Source organism: Mobula hypostoma, chromosome 5 (assembly GCF_963921235.1).
Source record: "Mobula hypostoma chromosome 5, sMobHyp1.1, whole genome shotgun sequence".
NCBI classification, from domain to species: Eukaryota; Metazoa; Chordata; class Chondrichthyes; order Myliobatiformes; family Myliobatidae; genus Mobula; species Mobula hypostoma.
The window spans coordinates 179099466-179121327 of NC_086101.1; the positions used below are offsets into that span (position 1 = coordinate 179099466).

Here is a 21862-nt window from a genome sequence, read left to right on the forward strand (position 1 = left end):
ATATTCTGCATGGAGGTTGGTGACCAGTGGTGTGCCTCAGGGTTCTGTTCTGGGACCCCTTTTCTTCGTGATTATTATAATTGACCTGGATGAGGAAGTGGAGGGATGGGTTAGTAAATTTGCTGATGACACAAAGGTTGGGGGTGTTGTGGATAGTGTGGAGGGCTGTCAGCGGTTACAGTGGGACATCGCTGGGATGCAAAACTGGGCTGAGAAGTGGCAGATGGAGTTCAACCCAGATAAGTGTGAGGTGGTTCATTTTGGTAGGCCAAATATGATGGCAGAATATAGCATTAATGGTAAGACTCTTCGCAGTGTGGAGGATCAGAGGGATCTTGGGGTCCGAGTCCATAGGACACTCAAAGCTGCTGCGTAGGTAGACTCTGTGGTTAAGAAGGCATACGGCGTATTGGCCTTCATCAACCGTGGGATTGAGTTCAAGAGCCGAGAGGTAATGTTACAGCTATATATGACCCTATTTGGAGTACTGTGCTCAGTTCTGGTCACCTCACTACAGGAAGGATGTGGAAACTATAGAAAGGGTGCAGAAGAAATTTACAAGGATGTTGCCTATATTGGGGAGCATGTCTTATGAGAATAGGTTGAGTGAACTTGACCTTCTCTCCTTGGAGCGACGTAGGATGAGAGGTGACCTGTTAGAGGTGTATAAGATGATGAGAGGCATTGATTGTGTGGATAGTCAGAGGCTTTTTCCCAGGGCTGAAATGGCTAACATGAGAGGACACAGTTTTAAGGTGCTTGGAAGTAGGTACAGAGGAGATGTCAGGGGTAAATTTATTTACAGTTTGTACTTCTATTTATTTATTTATTTTTTACACAGAGTGATGAGTGCGTGGAATGGGCGGCCGGCGACGGTGATGGAGGGAGATTCAGTGGGGTCTTTTAAGAGGTTCTTGGATAGGTACATAGAAAAATAGAGGTAATTTCTAAAGTAAGTACTTGTTCGGCACAGCATTGTGGGCCGAGGGGCCTGCATTGTGCTGTAAGTTTTCTATGTTTCTACAGAGGGATTGAAATGTAATTGGCAGTGTTGGATTCATGTAAATGGGTTCTTGGTTGTCAGCAGGGGTTTGGTGAGTTGAAGGGCGTGTTTCCAACTGTGTGACTTTATGAAGAAAGGCCTTCAAGCTGAAACACCTAACTCAATGATTCCTGACCCGTTGAGTACTTTTGAGCATTTTTGTAATTACGGGATTGGTTTGTGTCAGTTTTGTTCCAGGGTATTCTCACAGTTTAGGAAGCTTCTGTTATGAACAACATGGTTTCTGACCTAAACCCTTGTCTTATTGCAGAGTTGAACAGAGATCTAAGTCCACCTACTCCTGATTGGAGAACATCACAGTAGACTAATAATGAGTGACTACTACTTAATTATTAAAGTAATCTATCATTTATTCTCTGGGAATAAGCCAATTGTTCATGCATAATGACCCATGAAAGAATAGAGTCATAAAGTCATAGAGCACTACAGCACAGAAACAGGCCCTTTGGCCCATCTAGTCCCTAGTGAACTGTTATTCTGCCTTGTCCCATCAGCTCTACATTTTGTCCCTGTACAGTACTTATCCAAACTTCTCTTAAATGTTGAAATTAAACCTGCATCCACTACCTCCGCTGGAAGTGTATAGATTAGGAGCAGGAGTAGGCCATTCACTCCTCAAACTTGTTTTGTCAATTCATTAGATTGTGGCTGATTTAACGGTAACCACAACTCCCCGTGATCTTTTCACTCCCTTGCTTATCAAGTATTGATCTACCTCTTCAGGAAGAACGTTCCAAAGACTTGCACCTTAGTGGCTGCCAGCATTGCAGTTTCCCTGTAACTGTAACACTATACTTTTCACAGACAGGCTGAGCCCTGATGAAGGGTCATGGTCCGAGACATCGAGTGTTTATTCCTCTCCATGGATGCTATCTGACCTGCTGGGTTCCTCCAGCATTTTTTGTATATTGATATATTCTGCATTCTATTATTACCTTTCCCTTTGTACTACCTGCTTTGAAATGATCTGTGTGGATGGCATGTAAAAGAAAGTTTTCACTCTATCTCAGTTGCTTTCTTTGGAGCAGTGGAGGCTGAGGGGGGATCTGACAGATGTTTATAAAATTATGAGAGGCATAGAGAGAGTAAACAGTGAGTATCTTTTTCCCAGATGGAGAAATATGGACATTGTGTAGGTAGGATAGATCAGTTTTTGATTTACTTTTTAGCTGGTTCACAACCTTGTGGGCCAAAGGGCTTGTTTCTGTGCTGTACTATTCTATGTTCCAAAATAACAATTACTATTCCCAGCTTTCAACAAACATTTCACCCATAACTCTCCTGCAGCACAGCAACTTCTAAGTGTACACCAACAGTTCCTATTAAGGAGCTGATGTCTTCATGAGATAATAGCCAGAATCATTTAAGGAAAAGAAACATATTGTTATTTAACCCACTCAATAGTCAGTAAACTCTGCTCCATACCATTTTTGATAGGTGAATGTATGTTTGCTATTAATAATTTACCAGAATTTTAGATTGCAAACATTTAAAAAATCCATTTGCTCTCACTAAACAAATGTACAATTGGATTATTTCTATGACTGAAGAATTCTAAATGGCCCCTGGCAACTTTTGATTTACTGAGACAATTCAAAGAACAAACAGCCAGATCTTTATGCTAATGCACAACTAATATCTTCTACAAACAAGCTGTGATAATGAGTTTGAATAAATCATGAAGGAAGGATCTGAACAAAATAACAGTAAAATATATCAAAGGAATTTTACAAGCAATAGACCTTTTGTGACAGGAATTTGATGGTAAGTTGATGGAGAAGATACTGACATGCAGGATTTGTGAACATTTGGAGAGGCATAATATGATTAGGAATACTGTAGTCATTGCTGTTTGCAATCAAATTCTTGAGGGATGAGTTGCTTTATGTTGTGAGAAAGCTTAAGATATTATCATAGAACTTGGTCACGAAGATAAGTTTTACATTGTGAATGGGTGCATCATTTTAAAATGAAGCTATTGATCACATGATACAACATTGCTCAGCAATACAAAAATGATTGCAGCCACTGCAAGTTAGGCATCAAAGTTTTTTGGTGACTATGAGTAATTGGTCAGCAAAGTAGAAGAGGCTGGTGAGATCACCAGAGGTGTCAAATCTAAAACAATTCAGCAGTGGATGTGCCAAGCCAAATCAGTGCTGGGCTTTGGCACAAGGTGGACGAAGACAACCCAACTGATGACATGGATAAGGGTGCAATGAATCTTATACAGTCTCAGCCTCCCACTCCCACTCCACAAAGCTTCGTCTGATGATTACTCATGGAGAACAAATGAAACCTAAACTCCTGACTGAGCCATAGAAGTAGCAATGAGTCCAAATCAGTTTTGAGATAAACTCCACAAGGACCACAGTCTCAAAGCTGAAGCTTTAAAGAAGGCCAAATCAACAATGCAATGTGCAATCCCAATTTACTTGTCATTCCATTAAGACAGTGGTCCCCAAACACCGGGCTGCAAAGCATGCGGTACCGGGCCGCGAGGAAACGATACGAGTCAGCTGCACCTTTCCTCATTCCTTGTCACGCACTGTTGAATTTGAACATAGGGTTGCCAACTGTCCCATATTTGCCGGGACATCCCGTATATCGGGTTAAATCGGTTTGTCCCATACAGGACCGCCGTTGTCCCGTATTTCCCCCGCTAAGGTAGAACGTTCCTGTGAAATCATTCACGCGGAAATGGCGTAAAGCAAAGAAGCAATTACCATTAATTTATATGGGAAAAATTTTTGAGCGTCCCAGACCCAAAAAGATAACCCACCAAATCATACCAAATAACACATAAAACCTAAAATAACACTAACATATAGTAAAAGCAGGAATGATATGATAAATACACAGCCTATATAAAATAGAAATAATGTATGTGCAATACAGTCGGGAAGATTAAGGCAAAACCGATTTATGGGAAAAAAATCAGCACGCGCACACACAGGTGCCCACGCAAGGCTCCATGGTCATGGTAGTCTTTCCTGGGGTAAACACAAGTGTCCCGGGATTTGACTGCTACTTTTGTCCCTTATTTGGGAGTGAGAAAGTTGGCAACCCTCACTGTAAAAGACATGTTGAGGTGAGTTTAACCCCACTTGAACACCGGGAGGGTCGGCCGGTCCGCAAGAATATTGTCAATATTAAACCAGTCCGCGGTGCAAAAAAGATTAAGACAAAAATTTGAGGACCCATTAAATCAGCAACTATAATTTCTGCTATTGATTATGCTCTTGCAAGGCAGTGCTAACTTCCAGTTGTGAACATCACCAATAGCTGATCCTGGTCCCGAGGATCCAGAGGAAACCCACATGACCACAAGACCATAAGATATAAGGGCAGAATTACCCATTTGCCCATCGAGTCTGCTCCGCTATTTTATCGTGGCTGATTCTCAGTCCCAATCTCTTGCCTTTTCCCCGTATCGCTTCATGCCCTGACCAGTCAACAATCTATCAACCTCTGCCTTATATATCCATAAAGACTTAGCCTCCACAGCTGCCTGTGGCAAAGAATTCCACAGATTTTTCTGCTCTCTGGCTAAAGAAATTCCTCCTCACATGCTCATGGGGGAGAATGTACAAACGCCTTACTGACAGCAGTGGGAATTGAACTCTGACTTTCAGTTCTCTGGCGCTGTAGAGCGCTATGCTAACCGCTAGGCTACCGTGTCACCCCCTTACCAAATGCAAATACAGACAGAAGCATCAGAGCCACAGCGCACAGAAACAGACCCTTGAGCCCAGCTCATCCACGGCAGCCAAGTTGCCTGCAATGTGGTGTAGGTGAAGTATAATTGATGTTAATTTAAGTTTATGTTTTTTTATGTTTACAATGTACTGTGCCTTGCTGCAAAAAGCTAACATTCATGGCACTTATACTGGGGTATGTATGCACATGATAATAAACTTGAGTTACCATAAACATCTGCACCATGGTCGTACACAGTGTCCAGACAAGTTCCATCCCTGGTGTCCCAGACACGGATGGTGTAGTCCCAGCTGCCTGAGATCAGAAGGTATGGGATTTCTGTGTTCCACAGCAGACCTCGTACTGGTGCTTTATGTCCACTTAGAATATTAATGCAGGCATCCTGTGTGTAGTCCCAGATCCTTACAGTACTGTGGAGGAAATACACTGTTGTGAACGCCTTCAACAAACACTAAATTTAAACAAAGACTCAGAAATCCAGCTAAAACTCATAGATCACAAAAAGTATTTCAATACTGTTAGATGACTGGCTTGATATTGAATCAAGCTATCAAAAGTGAAACTCTGAATAAAAATAATTGGAGAAGAAACAAAATGACCAGTTGATATTTTCAGTTTGGTCTGCTTGGAACAATGATCACAGCCTTTCCATTCAAAGATGCAAGAGGACATGTTGTGCTCTTCAACTATTTTCTGCCTTTTCTTCCACTCTTCATAGCCAGGTTTTTTTTCCAAATATGGCAGCAGAAAATTACATTTGCAAAGTGCAGGGATCAAACAACCTCCACTGACATTTTTTTCTTTGCAAAGTGTTTTTAAGTTTTCTCTTCATTCCTTCATCGGATGTGTGCCATGGTAACGTAGCAGTCAGCATGACGCCATTACAGCTCAGGGTGTCGGAGTTCGGAGTTCAGCTCTGGCAAGGTCTGTAAGGAGTTTGTACGTTCTCCCCGTGACCACGTGGGTTTCCTCCATGCACTCCAGTTTCTACACACAGCCCGAACACCTACGAGTTGGTAGGTTAATTGACCATTGTAAATTGTCCTGTGATTAGGCTAGTGTTAAATATGTGGGTAGCTGGGCAGCGTGACTCATTGGGACAGAAGGGCCGGTACTGTGATGCATCTCTAAATAAGTAAATAAACAATTCATAAACCAAACACTGGAAAGCAATAAACCAGTGTTTGATACACCCTTTGAAGATAAAATTACTATACGAGAGGTGATTGATAAGTTCCTGGCCTAGGGTAGAAACCAATGAGCTATTAACTTCAAACTTCATGCATTATCACTCAAAGAGTGAACTGCACATGCATGTAACGAGAACGTCTTGGACCTCCAGGTGGTCCACAGCAGGGGCGATTGATAAGTTTGTGGCCGAAGGTAGAAAGAGATGAGTTATACAGCTCTCGTTACATGCATGTGCAGTTCAACTCTTTCAGTGAAAATGCAGAAAGTTTGAAGTTAATAACTCTTCTCCTTCTACCTTAGGCCACGAACTTATCAATCACCCCTGATGTGGACCACTTCTGGAGGTCCAAGACGCCGACTTCTACAAAGAAGGGATCCGTATGCTCCACGACTGCTGGACTAAGTGTGTAAATGTAGGAAAAATAAATGTGCTAGGTTTTCTAAAATTGACTCCTTCTACCTTAGGCCACGAACTTATCAATCGCCCCTCATAAATGGAGACCTCTCAAAGCTACTTTGTGAAGTGAATCTTTGGGATAAAAGATTTTGCCACTGCCTATGGGTCAGAGGGTACCTGTCATCGGAGCCACTGCAGAGGATGCCTTCCCTCAGCGGAGACCACCTGACATGAAATACTTTAGCAGTGTGTCCTGTGAAAACCTTCAGTGGTTGGTCGGAACTGGTTGCTAAGTAGTAAACCCGAACATTCTTGTCCTCGCAGCCAGTGGCAATCATATCTCTGGAAGGAAATGAAAACGTTAGGAATATAAGAGGTGAAGGCCATATGCTAAGCCTGCTGTCTGATTCCATATCGTTGTTGAGTCTCTACCTCATGTTCTCATCTTGTCTGATGCCCACATCCACTGTTTACCCTAACAGGCAGCTGTCATTTGGGCAAGCACTTAAACTGAATAGCTAGAAGGACACAGCTGCTCTGCCTTCAAATTTCTGAATGGAAAATAAACCCATGTGCACGACATCACTATTGATTTTGTTTTATTTTTGCTCTCTTTTTGCACTATTTATATAATTAAAAATATTTTATCATACATATACATGTAAAGCGCTGTAAGGTTTCATTGCTAATGTAATGGCCTCTCTGTAATGTTCCACTCCTAAGGTAATGGTTTCTCTGTAGCAGCAATGTTTGGGTTATGACTAGAGATAACCCGGGCTTTGGAATGTATGCTAGCCAATGAGAGGGATGTTGTTCTCTCTTGTCTGGGAGCAGGGCTTTCGTGGTCTTTTGTTAGCGAGAGATGAAGAGAAAAGACGCGAATGGAGAGAGTCGGTAGACTACCAGATGGGGTGGTCTAGGAGCGAGGGTCCGAAGGTCAGCGACGCTTGGAGGAGGTCAATAGGAAACAAATGGACAAATCCGTGTGCTCCAATATGCACATTAGGCAGTTTCATAAAAATGGAACATTTTATTATTTACTAACCCTATAGTCAGATTAAGATTGATAAAGTTCAATCATTGAATTGCAAATGGTGTACTGTCTGATACTTTGCGGTTCAGATTTGTAACCGGGCAACACATCACACAGAATCTACACAAACGAGATTTCTCAGTTTGGCTGGGCCAGAGGCTGTCTTCCCCTAGATGGACATGTGCTGACCGAACCCAAGGGTTACATACAGTATATATTTATATAAAACTATAAAATATTGGAGCAGATTTAGGCCATTTGGCCCATTGAGTCTTCTCCGCCGTTTCATCATGGCTGATCCACTTTCCCTCTCAGCCCCAATCTCCTGCCTTCACCCTGTATCCCTTCATGCCCTGACTAATCAAGAATCTATCAACCTCTGTCTTAAATATACCCATTCTCAAACAAGAAGAAACCTACAGATACTGGAGCTCTAAGCAACACACACAAAGTGCTGGAGGAATGCGGCAGGCCAAGCAGAAAAAGAGTCCAGTCGACATTTCATAAAAAGATGAGGAGTCAGAGTAACAAAGTGGGGGGAGGGCAGGAAGAAACACAAGGTGATCAGTGAAACCGCGAGGGGGGAGGGGTGAAGTAAAGCACTGGGAAGTTGATTGGTGAAAGAGATACAAGGCTGAAGAAGGGGAAATATGATAGGAGAGGACAGAAGACCATGGAAGAAAGGAAACAGGGAGAAGCACCAGAGGGAGGTGAGGGGTAGGTAAGGAGATAAGGTGAGAGAAGGAATGGGAATGGGGAATGAGGGGGTTGGGGGTAGTATCAAAACTTCGAGAAAACGATGTACATGCCGTCAGGTTGGAGGCTACCCAGATGGAACATAAAGTGTTGCTTCTCTAACCTGAGCATGGCCTCAGCGTGACAGTAAAGCAGGCCATGGACTGATATGTCGGAATGAGAATGGGAAGTGGAATTAAAATGGGTGACCACTGGGAAATAGCATTTTTTCTGGTGGATGAGCGTAGGTGCTCAGGGAAGTGGTCTCCCAATCTATGTTGGGTCTCACTGATATATACAAGGCCACACTGGGAGCACTAGGTACAGTAGATGACCCCAGCACACTTACATGTACTGGTGCAGACGGGTAAACTGGGTGGAATGGATATGATGGGCTGAAGGGCCCAATTCTGCACTGTACATATCTATAACGCTCTCTATGAAACACTGGGCAATGACATTGCAAATGCTTACTGATTAAACATTCACAGTCCTCTATGGTAGAGGACTCCAAGGAAACATTGTGGTGAATATTTTGTCAAAGTGAGGACATACTTTGAAACAATGGCAGAAGTCAGACTGCTGGAGGAAGTCAGCGGGGGCATCTCTGCAGGGAAAGGGATAGTCGACATTTCAGGTGAAGATGCGGCACTATAACTGAGCTGAATTCTTCAAGCAATTTTTCTTTTGAACCAAATTACAACATCTGCCATCTCTCACGCTCTTTTGAAACTACAGCTTTTTGGGGGCATTGTAACTGTTTTCATTGTGGTAAAACACACTGTTATGAGAGAATGGAATAAGTTAATTCACAAATACTGAACATGAACTACTTATAAAATACTGATGGAGTTCTATCAAATCTTTTTGAATGATGCACCTACTTTCCAATCTCAATGCTACTGGACAGTATTTCTCATTTTAGTCACTTGGTTCTTAGTGTCTGAGTAAGATTATTTATTTTCAGCCAATTAGAGACACCACAGTGCTTGCATTTTATGGCTGCCAGATTATATTCTGATTGCCTTAGGCCATAAAGATCTATTGTAGGTTCATGAGGTGAAGGGGATATTCCTTCTAGTCAAGATTCTGTTTCACTCTGACATGGACAATCCCAAGCCCGGCTGCAAAAGGAGAAGGGTTGGACATGGGGTTAGCAACCCCGTCCCTGTATAAAATCCAGAATTGCCAACGGGGGCTCCAAAGACCTCATCTTTGGGAGAGGAAGAAAGGACACACCAAGAAGATGGGCCACACCTGAGGACAACCTGAACGTCTGGCCCAGGACAGAGCACTCTGGTGAGCTGTTGCTGGCAGCCCATGCCCCAGTAGGAGTGATTCACTTAATATATTATATATCTGACTCAGATTGAACACAGAGTGCCGGAACTGGAACTAACTAACAGTAAGTACTCCATTCACCTAGTACACAAGTATTTCTTCCAGTGGACCGGTTGCATTAGTTTCAGTGGTTAAATTACCCTACCCACAGATCAATGATGGTAGCACATTAATTCATTATGCCCACTGTGACCCTACTTTTAAAAATTTGTTCTTGATTGTCTGTGGTAAACACACATCTATAGTGACAGTTATGGCCTGCATACTTCTTCTGAAGTTTAGTTTTAATAAGCTCAGTTGAGTCTATTGAATTTAGAAACAACATATCACTTCTATGGTTCATGCACATTTAGTGTGAATTTACAGAATTCTGAGTTTTAGGTCTGCATATCTACCAAAGAGGTGGCTCGTGTGTTACAGGGATAAATGGTTGACAATTCAAACCCGTAAGTGAACGAGAAGTCCCATTGGAAGGGCCGACTTACTTATTGTTCTGGCTCCAATCACAGCCAAAAACAGCAGCTGGATGCTTATACTTGTGTAGAACCTTTCCGTCGATTGTTCGGATAATGCTGCAATAAATGGCATATCAACAGTAACTGGACAGCAGTATCATAGTCAGAGACCACAGTAGTCAACAAAGGATGATGCTCCCTGTCTCTCCCCATCACTGTTGCTTTACCTCCTCTTCTTTTCATGTGAGGCAAATATGTAAAACAACATTGAATGAGTAAGTTGTAACATTACAAAGTTCCGCAGATTCTTAGGTTGGAAAATCCATTATTTAAGGAAAGAAGGTAAGGGGTGAATCGAGAAACTACCTGAGTCATTAGAGTGCCTTCTTGATTAAACGTATTCCCACCATGCTTCTTGTAAGGTTTCCACTCCAGTCTCCCTGTCCCTTTATCATCATACCTTCTAATGATGCTACTTTCCACATCAGTGCTACTGATACTCTTCCCTTTCTCCTCAACCATGGACTCAAAGAGAAGTTAACTCAACACTTCTACAACACACACAAGTGCTGTAGAAATTCAGCAAGTTAAACAACATCTATAGAGGGGCCTAAACAGTTGATGCTACAGAGTATAACATGATTAAGTGCCAGCTGTCCTATTTCCACTCTATGATCTTCACTGCAGTTTTCATACCGCCAAAGATCGACGTTAAGTAGGCACTCGATGTATTGAGTGCCACAATCAGCAAATAGGAAAGATGCCTTTCTAATCATTTTTGGGGACTTCAATCACTCGTCTGCTCAATTACCATCAACATATCACCTGCAGCACCAAGGGTTCCAACACACTCAAGCACTGTTACACTATGATTAAGCATGACTACCATTCCATGCTTAGACTGCGTTTCAGGAAATTTGATCATTTGGCTGTCATCCTCTCACTTGCATACAGTCGGAGGCTAAAGAACAAGGCTTCAGAGACAAGGACAACAAAGAGGTGGCCGCAGAAGGCGGAGGACAGGTTATCGGACTGCTTCAAGACAGTAGACTCGGCTGTGGTTAAGGAGTCATCAGAGGATCCGAACCAATACAGCACGGTTGTCACAGACTTTATAAAAACTGTCTTAGATGAGTGTTTCCCTACAATATCATTTGAAACATAGAAAACTTACAGCACAATACAGGCCCTTTGGCCCACAAAGCTGTGCCGAACATGTTCTTACCTGAGAAATTACCTAGGGTTACCCACAGTCCTCTATTTTTCTGAGCTCCTTGTACCTGTCCGGGAGTCTCTTAGAAGACCCTACCATATCCACCTCCACCACCGTCGCCAGCAGCCCATTCCACACACTCACCACTCTCTGTGTAAAAATCTTACCCCTGACATCTCCTCTGTAACTATTTCCAAGCACCTTAAAACTGTGCCCCCTCGTACTAGCCATTTCAGCCCTGGGAAAAAGACTGTCTATCCACATAATCAATGCCTCTCATCATCTTATACACCTCTATCAGGTCACCTCTCATCCTCCGTCACTCCAAGGAAAAAAGGCTGAGTTCACCCAATCTATTCTCATAAGGCATGCTCCCCAACCCAGGCAACATCCTTGTAAATCTCCTCAGCACCCTTTCTATGGTTTCCACATCCTTCCTATAGTGAGGCGACCAGAACTGAACACAGTACTCCAAGTGGGGTCTGACCAGGGTCCTATATAGCTGCAACGTTACCTCTCGGCTCCTAAACTCAATCCCACAACTGATGAAGGCCACCAACCTGCGCAGCTGCTTTAAGTGTCCTATGGACTCGACCCCAAGATCCCTCTGATCCTCCATATTGCCAGGAGTCTTACCATTAATACTATATTCTGCCATCATATTTGACCTATCAAAATGAACCACCTCACACTTATCTGGGTTGAACTCCATGTGCTACTTCTCAGCCCATTTTTACATCCTATCAATGTTCCGCTGTAATCTCTGACAGTCCTCCACATTATCCACACCACCTCCAACCTTTGTGTCATCAGCAAACTTACTAACCCATCCCTCCACTTCTTCATCCAGGTCATTTGTAAAAATCGTGAAGAGAAGGGGTCACAGAACAGATCCCTGAGGTACACCACTGGTGACCGACCTCCATGCAGAATATGACCTGTCTACAACCTCTCTTTGCCTTCTGTGGGCAAGCCAGTTCTGGATCCACAAAGCAATTTCCCCTTGGATACCATGCCTCCTTACTTTCTTAATAAGCCTTGCATGGGGTACCTTGTCAAATGTCTTGCTGAAATCCAGATACATTACATCTACTGCTCTACCATCATCAATGTGTTTAGTCACATCCTCAAAAAACTCAATTTGGAGTCTTTCCCAACTAAAAGCCTTGGATAAACCATGAGATCTGCAGCCTGCTGAGGCCAGATCAGTGGCATTCAGATTGGGTGACCAAGTAAAATAAGAGAGGTCCAGCTACGATCTCCAGATATGATCTTTCTCCTATTGAAGGCACATTTCCATACAATCATAGGAATTGAAATCTCTGTCTTTTTACCTCCAACCTTCCTTTCTAGGAATCCAAACACCAATTCCAGGAGATCCAGCAACAACCTGAATCTTTTCTAATTTAATTCTCACATTGTGGTCACACCTACATTTGGGAAATCAACTATAGGTTGGGTGACCACTTTCCAGAACACCTTTTTCGAATTGCAAAAATAATTGACCCCCTGTCTTCTTTCTATACGAGAGCATTCTTTCCTTTTTGATCTCTGGAAAACTGAACCACTCACATCTGATGCCATGCAGGTAATTAATTTCTCCATTATTAAATCTTTTTCATCCATTCTTTGTCAGTGGGAACATGGGCTGGGATGATTTTCGAAAAACATTCCCTCCATTTCCTGACATGGAGGTGGAGACGAAGAGAGAAATGTGAAGATATCAGGATATCAACTTTGAAGAACAGTAAGGTTCTGGAACAGCAAATTTTGTCATTATCCAAGGAGGTAAATTAAATTGCTCTGATATATTTAAAAAGGCAGTATTTGATTTTTATTTAAAAATTATTTCTATTCGTGAAATCAATGTTCATTTTCTAGCAATTATTCATCAATTTGATTGATTTGAACCAATTTGAATTTCATCAATATGAACTTTTAACTTCAATAAAATTATAGCTGTGTAGTCAGATGACACTATAAGTCAAATCTATATATAGAATATGTCAAAATATAAAAACTCTGTGTCATAATATAAAAAGCAAATATGCATGAAGCAATTAATTCATGGCCTTTACTTGGTTTTAATATTAGCAAAATAATTGAAAAATACCTTTGGCCTTTAGTTGATTAATTGCAGTACACACATTAATGAATTCTAATTAATAATGATGGAAATGTCTGAATGCAAGGCAGGATCGAAGTTTATTAGGGTAAGTAATGGGACTCTTTCTCTGGAGAAAACAAGGTTAAGGGTTTAGATAGATTTGATACAGAGAAACTGTTTACACTTGTGGGAAGAGTTTAACTGAAGGCCATTGATATAAGGAAGTTACTAAGTAATCCTGGAAGTTATTCAAAAGGAATTTCTTATCCAAAGGTTGATAAGAATATGGAGCCTTCTGCCATAGAAAGTAGTTGAGGTAAGTGACTGCAGTGGCACTTAAGGAGCGGGTCAAGGGAGAAGGCAACAGAGGGTCATGGTGGTAGACTTAGATTAGGAAAGTCAGGAGAATGCCTGAATGCAGCATGGATGAGTTGGCCTGAACGATTCTGTGCTATGAAGCCCATCAAATCTACTTCTAACATACACTCAGTGGCCACCTTACTGCAGATATCTAATCAGCCAATCATGTGGCAGCAACTAAATGCATAAAAGCATGCAGACATGGTCAAGAGGTTCAGTTGCTGTTCAGACCAAACATCAGAGCAAGGAATAAATATGACCTAAGTGACTTTGACTGTAGAATATTTGTTGGTGCCAGATGGGATGGTTTGAGTATCTCAGAACAGTCTCTACAGTTTGCAGAGAACGGCACTAAAAACAAAAACATCCAGTGAGTGGCAGTTCTGTGGGCAAAAACTCTTTGTTAATGACAGAGGTCAAAGGAGAATGGCCAGACTGGTTCAAGCCGACAGGAAGGCGATATTCTCAAATAACCACGCGTTACAACAGTGGAGTGAAGAACAGCATCTCTGGATGCACAACATGTTGAACCTTGAAATGGATGGGCTAAAGCAGCAGAAGACCAAACTGGGTTCTACTCCTGTATCTAATAAAATAGCCACTGAGTGTATCTGTATTCTGTTTACATCTCCATAGGTTTCTACATTAAATAAAAGTCAATAATGATAGAAACACAACTTACCAGAAGCCATCCCCACTACACGTCGCAATCCTTTTGGAATCTTTGTGGCTCCAAGCAATGCAGAAAATGCCATTTTTTCCATGCTTCGAGGAATAAAAGAAGATACTTACTGACAGAACCATAATATTGGCAGGATGTTCATTCAGACATTGAAACAAAAACTAAGCACACTCCCACTATAGAATTAACATTGAGTTGTCTAGTGTTTGGAACAGCATGTTTGAAAGCAATGTTATTCTCATGACCTCATGGAGTTATCTCTCCTCTTTCAAACATTCATAAGGTCAGGCATCACTGGCAAGGCCTCCAAATATTGTCTATTCCTAATTTCCCTCTAGGTCACTTCAGAGGGCAGTGAAAGCTTTGGGATGAGAATTAAATGTAATCCTTAGAGTCAATAGTTTCATTTAATATCAAAGAAGTGTATACAATAGTTACAGAATACTATAGCATGGAAACAGGCCATTCAGTCCATCTAGCCCATACCAAAATATTATGTTTTGTCCTATCCAACTGCACCCACACCACAGACCTCCCATCCAATTTCTCTCAAAAGCTGAAATCGAACCTGCATCCACTACTTCTGCCAGCAGCTCATTCCACACTCTCACCATTCTCTGTGTGAAGAAGTTCCCCTCCATGTTCCCCTTAAACATTTCACCTTTCACCCTTAACCCATGATCTCTAGTTGTCTCACCCAACCTCAAGCCTGTTTGCACTTACCCTATCTATTATTTTGTATACCTCTGTCAAATCTCCCCTCATTCTCCCATGCTCTAGGGAACAAAGTCCTAACCTATTCCCTCGAATTCAGGTACTGTACTCAAGTCCTGGCAAAATCTTTCTAAATGTTCACTTTACTCTTTCAGTATTATTGATACCTTTCCTGTAAGGTGACCAGAACCACAATTAATACTAGGTCTCACCAGTGCATTATACAGCTTCAAGATTACACCCCAGTTCCTATACTGAATACATTGATAAATGAAGGCTGGGATTGCAGACTGGACAAAATGGATGGAGCTCCATCCCTGAAGTGTGTTAGTGAAACAGATTGATTTTTAACAGTAGTCCACGGTGATTTCATGGTTCATCATCACTGAAAGTTGCTTTTTATTCTAGATTTTATGCAATAACAAAAATTTTAATCCCACAGCTGCCATATCCAATTTGAACTCAGGTCTCTGATCAAAAGCCTGGGCCTATGCAAAATAGCCCAGTTGACTTAACAACTGTGCTGATGTATAAAAGAAATCAGGATGCAGCACTAGAGCAGCAGGGCATCTGCAAATGCAAATAATTTCTAATTACTGGTCGCTGTCTATTATACACCAACGTTGTCTCTGTTTTCAAATACAGAACAGTACAGCACAGCAACAGGACCTTTGGTTCATTTTGCTGTGCTGAATTAATTCATGATTCAACAATCAAGTTTCAAGATTGTTTATTATCATTCACCAGTACAAAAGTGTAAAAAGGAACAAAGTTATTGTTATTCTGGATCCATTGCAGCACAAGAAAACACACAGTAAGTATAAAGAACACGATAGGTTCACTGCATGAAACTAACCTGTAATTTACCATATAACTAAATTAACTGCACTAAAGTGCTGAAGACTTTTGCACAGTACTATATTTTTCAACGTAGAGCAGAGAGTGAGGTTGTAAATGTGGCAGGAGCCAAGGATGTTGGGAATGGTGAGGGTGGAGCGCCATGGGAGGGGTGTGGGACAGGTGGCAGAGAAAGAGTGCCTGGGCTGGGGGTGATGAGGGTGCAGACACACCCATCCCTGAGACACCAGGCAAGGACATTTGATTCCAAACAATTGATTTATTGATCACTACAGAATGTCTCTCTGGTGCTTCCTGCTCCTTCCCCTCTCCCATCACCTTTTCTCAACCAAGATTCCCCTCTCCCTGCCCCCTTCCCACTCTCAATCCACAATAGAGACCCATATCAGAATCGGGTTTATCATCACTCACATCTGTCATGAACTTTGTTTTTTTTTGTGGCAGCTGTACAGTGCAATACATAAAATTACTAGAAATTGCAATCAGAAAAGCATATAAAAATAATTAGAGTAAAAGAGCTTAAAACAATGCTGCTTACTGAAGGACCCATGGATGTAATTGTGGATCTCAGCTGTAGTAGTCCTAAGAGTGAATATTTACTGATTCCTATCAGAGCTGCATATAAAGGGTCACAACTTTCCAGTGCCATCTTTGATCGGATTGGGATCTCCCTATGTGCAATTTACTGCTTTATTTTCTTCCATTACAACACTTCAAAAACACCTAATACATTGTGAAGCATTTTGGAATGTAAATCAACCTTTAACTTCTGTTGAGGTCACATCCATATGAATGAACCAGGCTTCATTTGATCCTTCACATGGATTCCAAAGATCACAGACTTGAAACTTTTTCTCTGTGCTGCCTGACTTACTGGGTATTTTGAGAATCTCCTGCTTTTATCTTATTCTTTTTAGGAGTATCCAGTCACACTAGAGTACAATAAAGGTCAGGTGGAACAGTCCTGAGATCAAACCTGCTCCTATTTCTGGTGTTTTGTTTTTAGGGGGACGTAATGAGGCTTCAATAACCATAGTCAATGCTGAGATATCAATGAGCATTCACAAAGGGAGGAGATAAAACCTAGAAACTTACCTCATTAAATCTAGTAATCGTTTTCCCTTTAATTACATCCCATATGAAAGCTCCGTTCCGTGAAGTTGCACCTGCGATGCGGTTTAGGTCACCTTAAGGTTAAAAGGACAATTACATGTTGCTGTGAAACAAATACCGCTCACCTTTGAAACAGTGTATCCAATTATTCTGCTATTCTTGAATTCTATGCCATCTAAACATCATGTTGACATGTTGTCATTGACATTCTTGGTCAAATCATCAAAAAACTCAATCAAGTTTATAAGACATAACCTTCTGCACACAAAGCCATGGTGACTACTCCCTAACTAGCCCATATCATTTCAGATATAAGTTTATCTTTTCCCTCAGAATGCTGTCCAGTAACTTAATCTACCAAAGATGACCTAAAGTTCTCAGAATGTTCTCAGCCACTCTTCTCAAATAAAGCCACAGCATTCATTGTGCTCCAATTCTACTGGCAGTTCATCGTGGCTAACAATGACACACATATCTCATCTAGGGCAATTTTTTTTCTAGCCTCCCACAATGCTCCTGGATATACTTGGTCAGATTATGGAGAGTTATCTACCTTCATGTCCCTTATGACATTCAACACCTCCCTCGGTGTAACATGGACTATCCCCAAGACATCAGCATTTAAATTTCCTAGTTCCAAAGTTTTTTTTGTTATGTTCCGTAACCATAAAACATTAAACTAATTCAAAGGAAGACATGGGAGTCCGACAATGCGTGTCTAACTTAGTGTTTACTTTAAGTGAGGCACGCATATGTCACGTGGTAGCGTGCTGACGTATTCAGTCATGCTACTATGTGATTAGCATTATCTCATTAGATTTTGTTTTTATAAACACCATGCTGATTAGTGCTCTTTTTGAAACAACTTGAGTTTTTATCTTTTTCCCTTCTTTGTGCAGTTCATTTATTCTTAATCTGCCTGACATGCTCATTGTATGTGTCCTACTTCCTTATATTTTCTGCAAGTTTCACCTTTAAACCTGCATTTATTTGCGAATGTGAGCCCCTGCCCCAACAATAACGCAAGTTATTTGGCCAGACTGGATTCTATTTAGATGCTGCACTTTTATTCACACTCACTTTCATTCCTGACTGCAACTCAACTGCATCTGTCTGCATTTTCCATTGAAACAGCGGTTTCAACCGCTCTTTTGAATGTAAGTTGTGCTTCAGTTGGGAGCCATTTTTGAATGCTTTCTTTTAAGAATCCACATACTAATTGATCTCCCAGTGTATCATTAAGCCCATTACTGAACTGACAATGCGCAGAAAATCTCTTCAATTCAGCCACACAAACTGAAATGGACTCCCCTTCTTTTTAATTCCACTTATGAAACCTGAACCATTCTGCAATCAACAATGGCTTTGGTTCTAAATGTTCCTGCGTCATTTTGACAATTTCAGCAAAGCTCACTTCTGCTAGTTTGGTTCAAGCAGTCAAGCTTTGAACCAAACCTTATGCGTTTAAACTCAATGCACTCAGTAAAATTGGTATTTGTTTCTCATTGGCTATTTCGTTTGCTTCAAAATATTGTTGAATTAGCTCAGTATATAAAATCCAGTTATCTTTTGTGAAATCAAACATGTCTATTTTTCAAATGCAGTCAGCCACTTTTGCTCTTATTTATGATTATTACCACCTGGTACTCACTGTTTACGAACCTGTGAATTCTTCCACTTTGAATATTTTTAAAAACTTGATCGTGTCTTCCGTTCTGCAGAGCATGAGCTGTGCTGCTTTTTTTTTTAAAAACTTGACAGTCCATGCATGTGCTGGGCTTTTGTTTTTAATTCAACTGTTCCTTGCTGCTCCTATCCTCTCTCTAGTTGCTCTTTTTTTTCCTTAATATATTTACAAGAACCATTAGGATCTTCCTCTGCCAACATTATCCCACAACCTCCTTTCTCAAAACTTAAGACCATTTAATATATTTCCTGTGCACAAATGTAAAGTAGAGTGAAGTAATTGTTACTCCAGATCCATTGCAGCACCAAACAAAAAACACAAAAGAACAAGAACAAAATAATAATAAAACACAATAAAGATAAATACATAAGATAGCTTATATACATAGATTGATTGTATGTCAAAGAAGTGACTCTAGGGTGTACATAAAGTGACTGACAGGAAATAATAAAGAAGTGGTGGAGGTAGAGGGTGGCAGTGTTGATCAGCCTCACTGCTTGGGGAAAGTAACTGTTTAGTCTGGTGGTTCTGGCACGGATACTACATAGCCTCCACTTTTCCTGGCACCTTTCTATTTTATTTATTTATATAAATGAATAAAGTCCAGCTCGCATCAGCCTCCTCGGAAAGTAGAGGTGGCGGTGAGGTTTCTTCACTGTGTAGGATGTGCTCTGGGACTATGGGAGTTTGCGCGTGATGTGACTCACAGGAGCTTGCAGTTTCCACTGCTGTGCCACCAGTGGAAAAGGGATGTGAGTGGTGTGAGTGCTTTTGAAGTTGATAACCTTCTCCTTTGTCATGTTGAAATTAAGGAAGAGGTTATTTGCCTGGCAACAGGCCTCACTCTTCCTCTTCCTCTCTGTAGGGGATCTCAATTCTTGTTGATAATGAGCCCCACTGCTCATTAGGGAACCTGACAATGTGATTATTTGGGTGTTTGGCCATGCGGTAATGTGTCAGCAATGGGCTCAGCACATGACCCTGGGGGGGCACCCATGTTGAGGATGATAGGGAGGGAGGTGCAGGTCGTGCATCCTGACTATTTGACATCTGTTTGTTAGGAAGTTCAACACACAGTTGCACAGCGGATCATTTAGACTGAAGAGTAGGAGTTTTTTCACCAAGTTCTGTGGGACAATAATGTTGAATACTGAACTGAAATCCAGAAACAGCATTCTGACATAAGTGATCTTGTTTTCCAGGGGTATCAGGGTCAGTTGCAAGAGAGATGCTATGGCATCTGTTGTAGAATGGTTCTGTTGGTAAGCATATTGGCGAGTGCCCAATGTGGCAAGAGTGGAGTTGTTGCTATGTGCCACTAACAGCAGTTCAGAGCACTTCATGATGATTGGCACCAGTGCCACTGGGTGGTAGTCACCTAGTTCTGAAGGTGCTGAGTTCTTTGGCACAGGGACGTTGGTGGCTGATTTGAAGCATGTGGGGACAGCAGCCCGGATGAGTGAAGTGTTGAAGGCGTCAGTGAGCTGGTGTGCACACTCCGAGTATTCGGCCTGGCTGCCTTATGGGCGTTGATTCTGCAGAATCCTTCTCATGAGTGCTGTTATTACACACAGTGGGCACTCTTGGGAGAAGGGCAGCTTTTGTGGGCAGCATTGTGTTGTATGCCTCAAAGTGTGCATGAAAGTTGTTTAGAGTGTCAGGGAGGAAAGCATCACTGGTGCAGTCGAAGCTGTTTTGCCTCGTGTTGTTAGTAACGTCCTTGATGCCCAGTCACATAGGCCAGGACTTGTTATTGGCCCGATGTTTCTGAATTTTTTGTGCAGAGGCAGCTTTTGCTTTCTCGATGCCTAAGAGCTGTTCGGTCACCAGACTTGAAGGCAGCTCTCCTGATTTCCTTCTCAAGTACACTCCTGCATCGCCTATAATCCTACAGGGATTCTCTTGACACCAACTGCCTGTGATGACTCAAGCCTCCTTTCTTTCCTTGGCCAGGGTGTCAATATCCCTGATTCCCTATTATACATCTTACCCCTCACTCTGACACATCATGCAGACCTTAAGCTCTCACTATCTCAACTTTAAAAGCCTCACACTTTACCAGTTATCCATTTACCCATAAACAACCTTACTCCAATCAATCTTTGCAAGCTCCTGTCTCATACTGTCAAAATTCACCATGCCCCAATTTAGAACCTGAACCTGTGGACCAGTTCTGTCCCTTCCCATCACTTGTTTCAAACTAATAGATCTGCTGACTTTTCCCCTGCATTATGTTTTCCCTGACTCTGAAACATTTTATTGACTTTCATTGTGTGTAACACATTGATGTTTTTTTAAAAATATTGATACAAGTACACTTTTGATGTGTGATAGATACACAGACAGCATTTTCATGTGTTTAATTGAAGGATGCAGCACAGAATGAAGACAGTTACCCTCAGTACACAGACTTGAGGCAAAAGATCAAAGAATCATTGACTCGTGGACCTTGTTCAAAGTTATTTGTGGACCACACCTGCTCTATTTCTAACTGAAAATACCGAATGGACTCAGCAGGTCAGGCAGCATCTGTTGAGTGGAATCAGGAGCTGATATTTCGGGCCAAGACCCTTCAACAGCATCTTGCGTGTGTTGTTCTGGATTTCCAGCATGTGCTGAATGTCTTGTGTTTATGATCTAGGAACAAAATCCTGCCTGATAAATTATGTCCGAAGAATGAAAGAGCATTAGAAACAAAGCTTTGCTGACTGCTCAGTGTATGTGTTTGGTATGTCTATTTAGCATCAATCAGCATTCACAAATGCCTGCAATACAAAAAGAGCCGGAGGAACTCATTGTGACCGCAGCATCATTGGAGGGAAATGAGGTGCTCTAGAAGGTCAAGACTCTTCATCTGCACTGGAAAGGAGGCAGGAAGATTGCCAATATGAAGAGCTGGAGAGAAAGTGTGGTACAAGAGCTGATATCTTCACAAGCACCATGCACATTTTCTTACCTGGAGCCCACGACAGGGAGTAGATGACTCCCTCATTGCCAGGTGAAGTGTAGACTGCCGTCAGGGTGTTTATATCCCACACTTTAATGGTCCCATCAAATGATGCCGTGGCTAGAAGGTTGGGGTCATCTGGTTTAAACTTACAGTCAAAGATTGTTTCCACGTGACCCTGGAATAACAACATAATGAGACTGTTGATCTTTTAGAGATATAATATTTCTAGAATCATTTTCCTTT

General features: G+C 41.7%; 1 protein-coding gene across 7 annotated transcripts in view; it reads right to left on the bottom strand.

Annotated features, from left to right (window-relative positions):
• Nucleotides 1-21862, bottom strand: part of wdr17 (WD repeat domain 17) — a 155503-nt gene that overhangs the window by 80327 nt on the left and 53314 nt on the right. For all 7 annotated transcript variants that reach the window (XM_063049472.1, XM_063049469.1, XM_063049468.1 and 4 more), the window contains 6 exons: nucleotides 21626-21794; nucleotides 16965-17056; nucleotides 14298-14380; nucleotides 9966-10052; nucleotides 6549-6713; nucleotides 4991-5193 (listed from right to left, as the gene is read on the bottom strand). In XM_063049472.1, the coding sequence (XP_062905542.1) occupies nucleotides 4991-5193; nucleotides 6549-6713; nucleotides 9966-10052; nucleotides 14298-14380; nucleotides 16965-17056; nucleotides 21626-21794 (799 nt within the window). The remainder of the gene's footprint in view (nucleotides 1-4990; nucleotides 5194-6548; nucleotides 6714-9965; nucleotides 10053-14297; nucleotides 14381-16964; nucleotides 17057-21625; nucleotides 21795-21862) is intronic.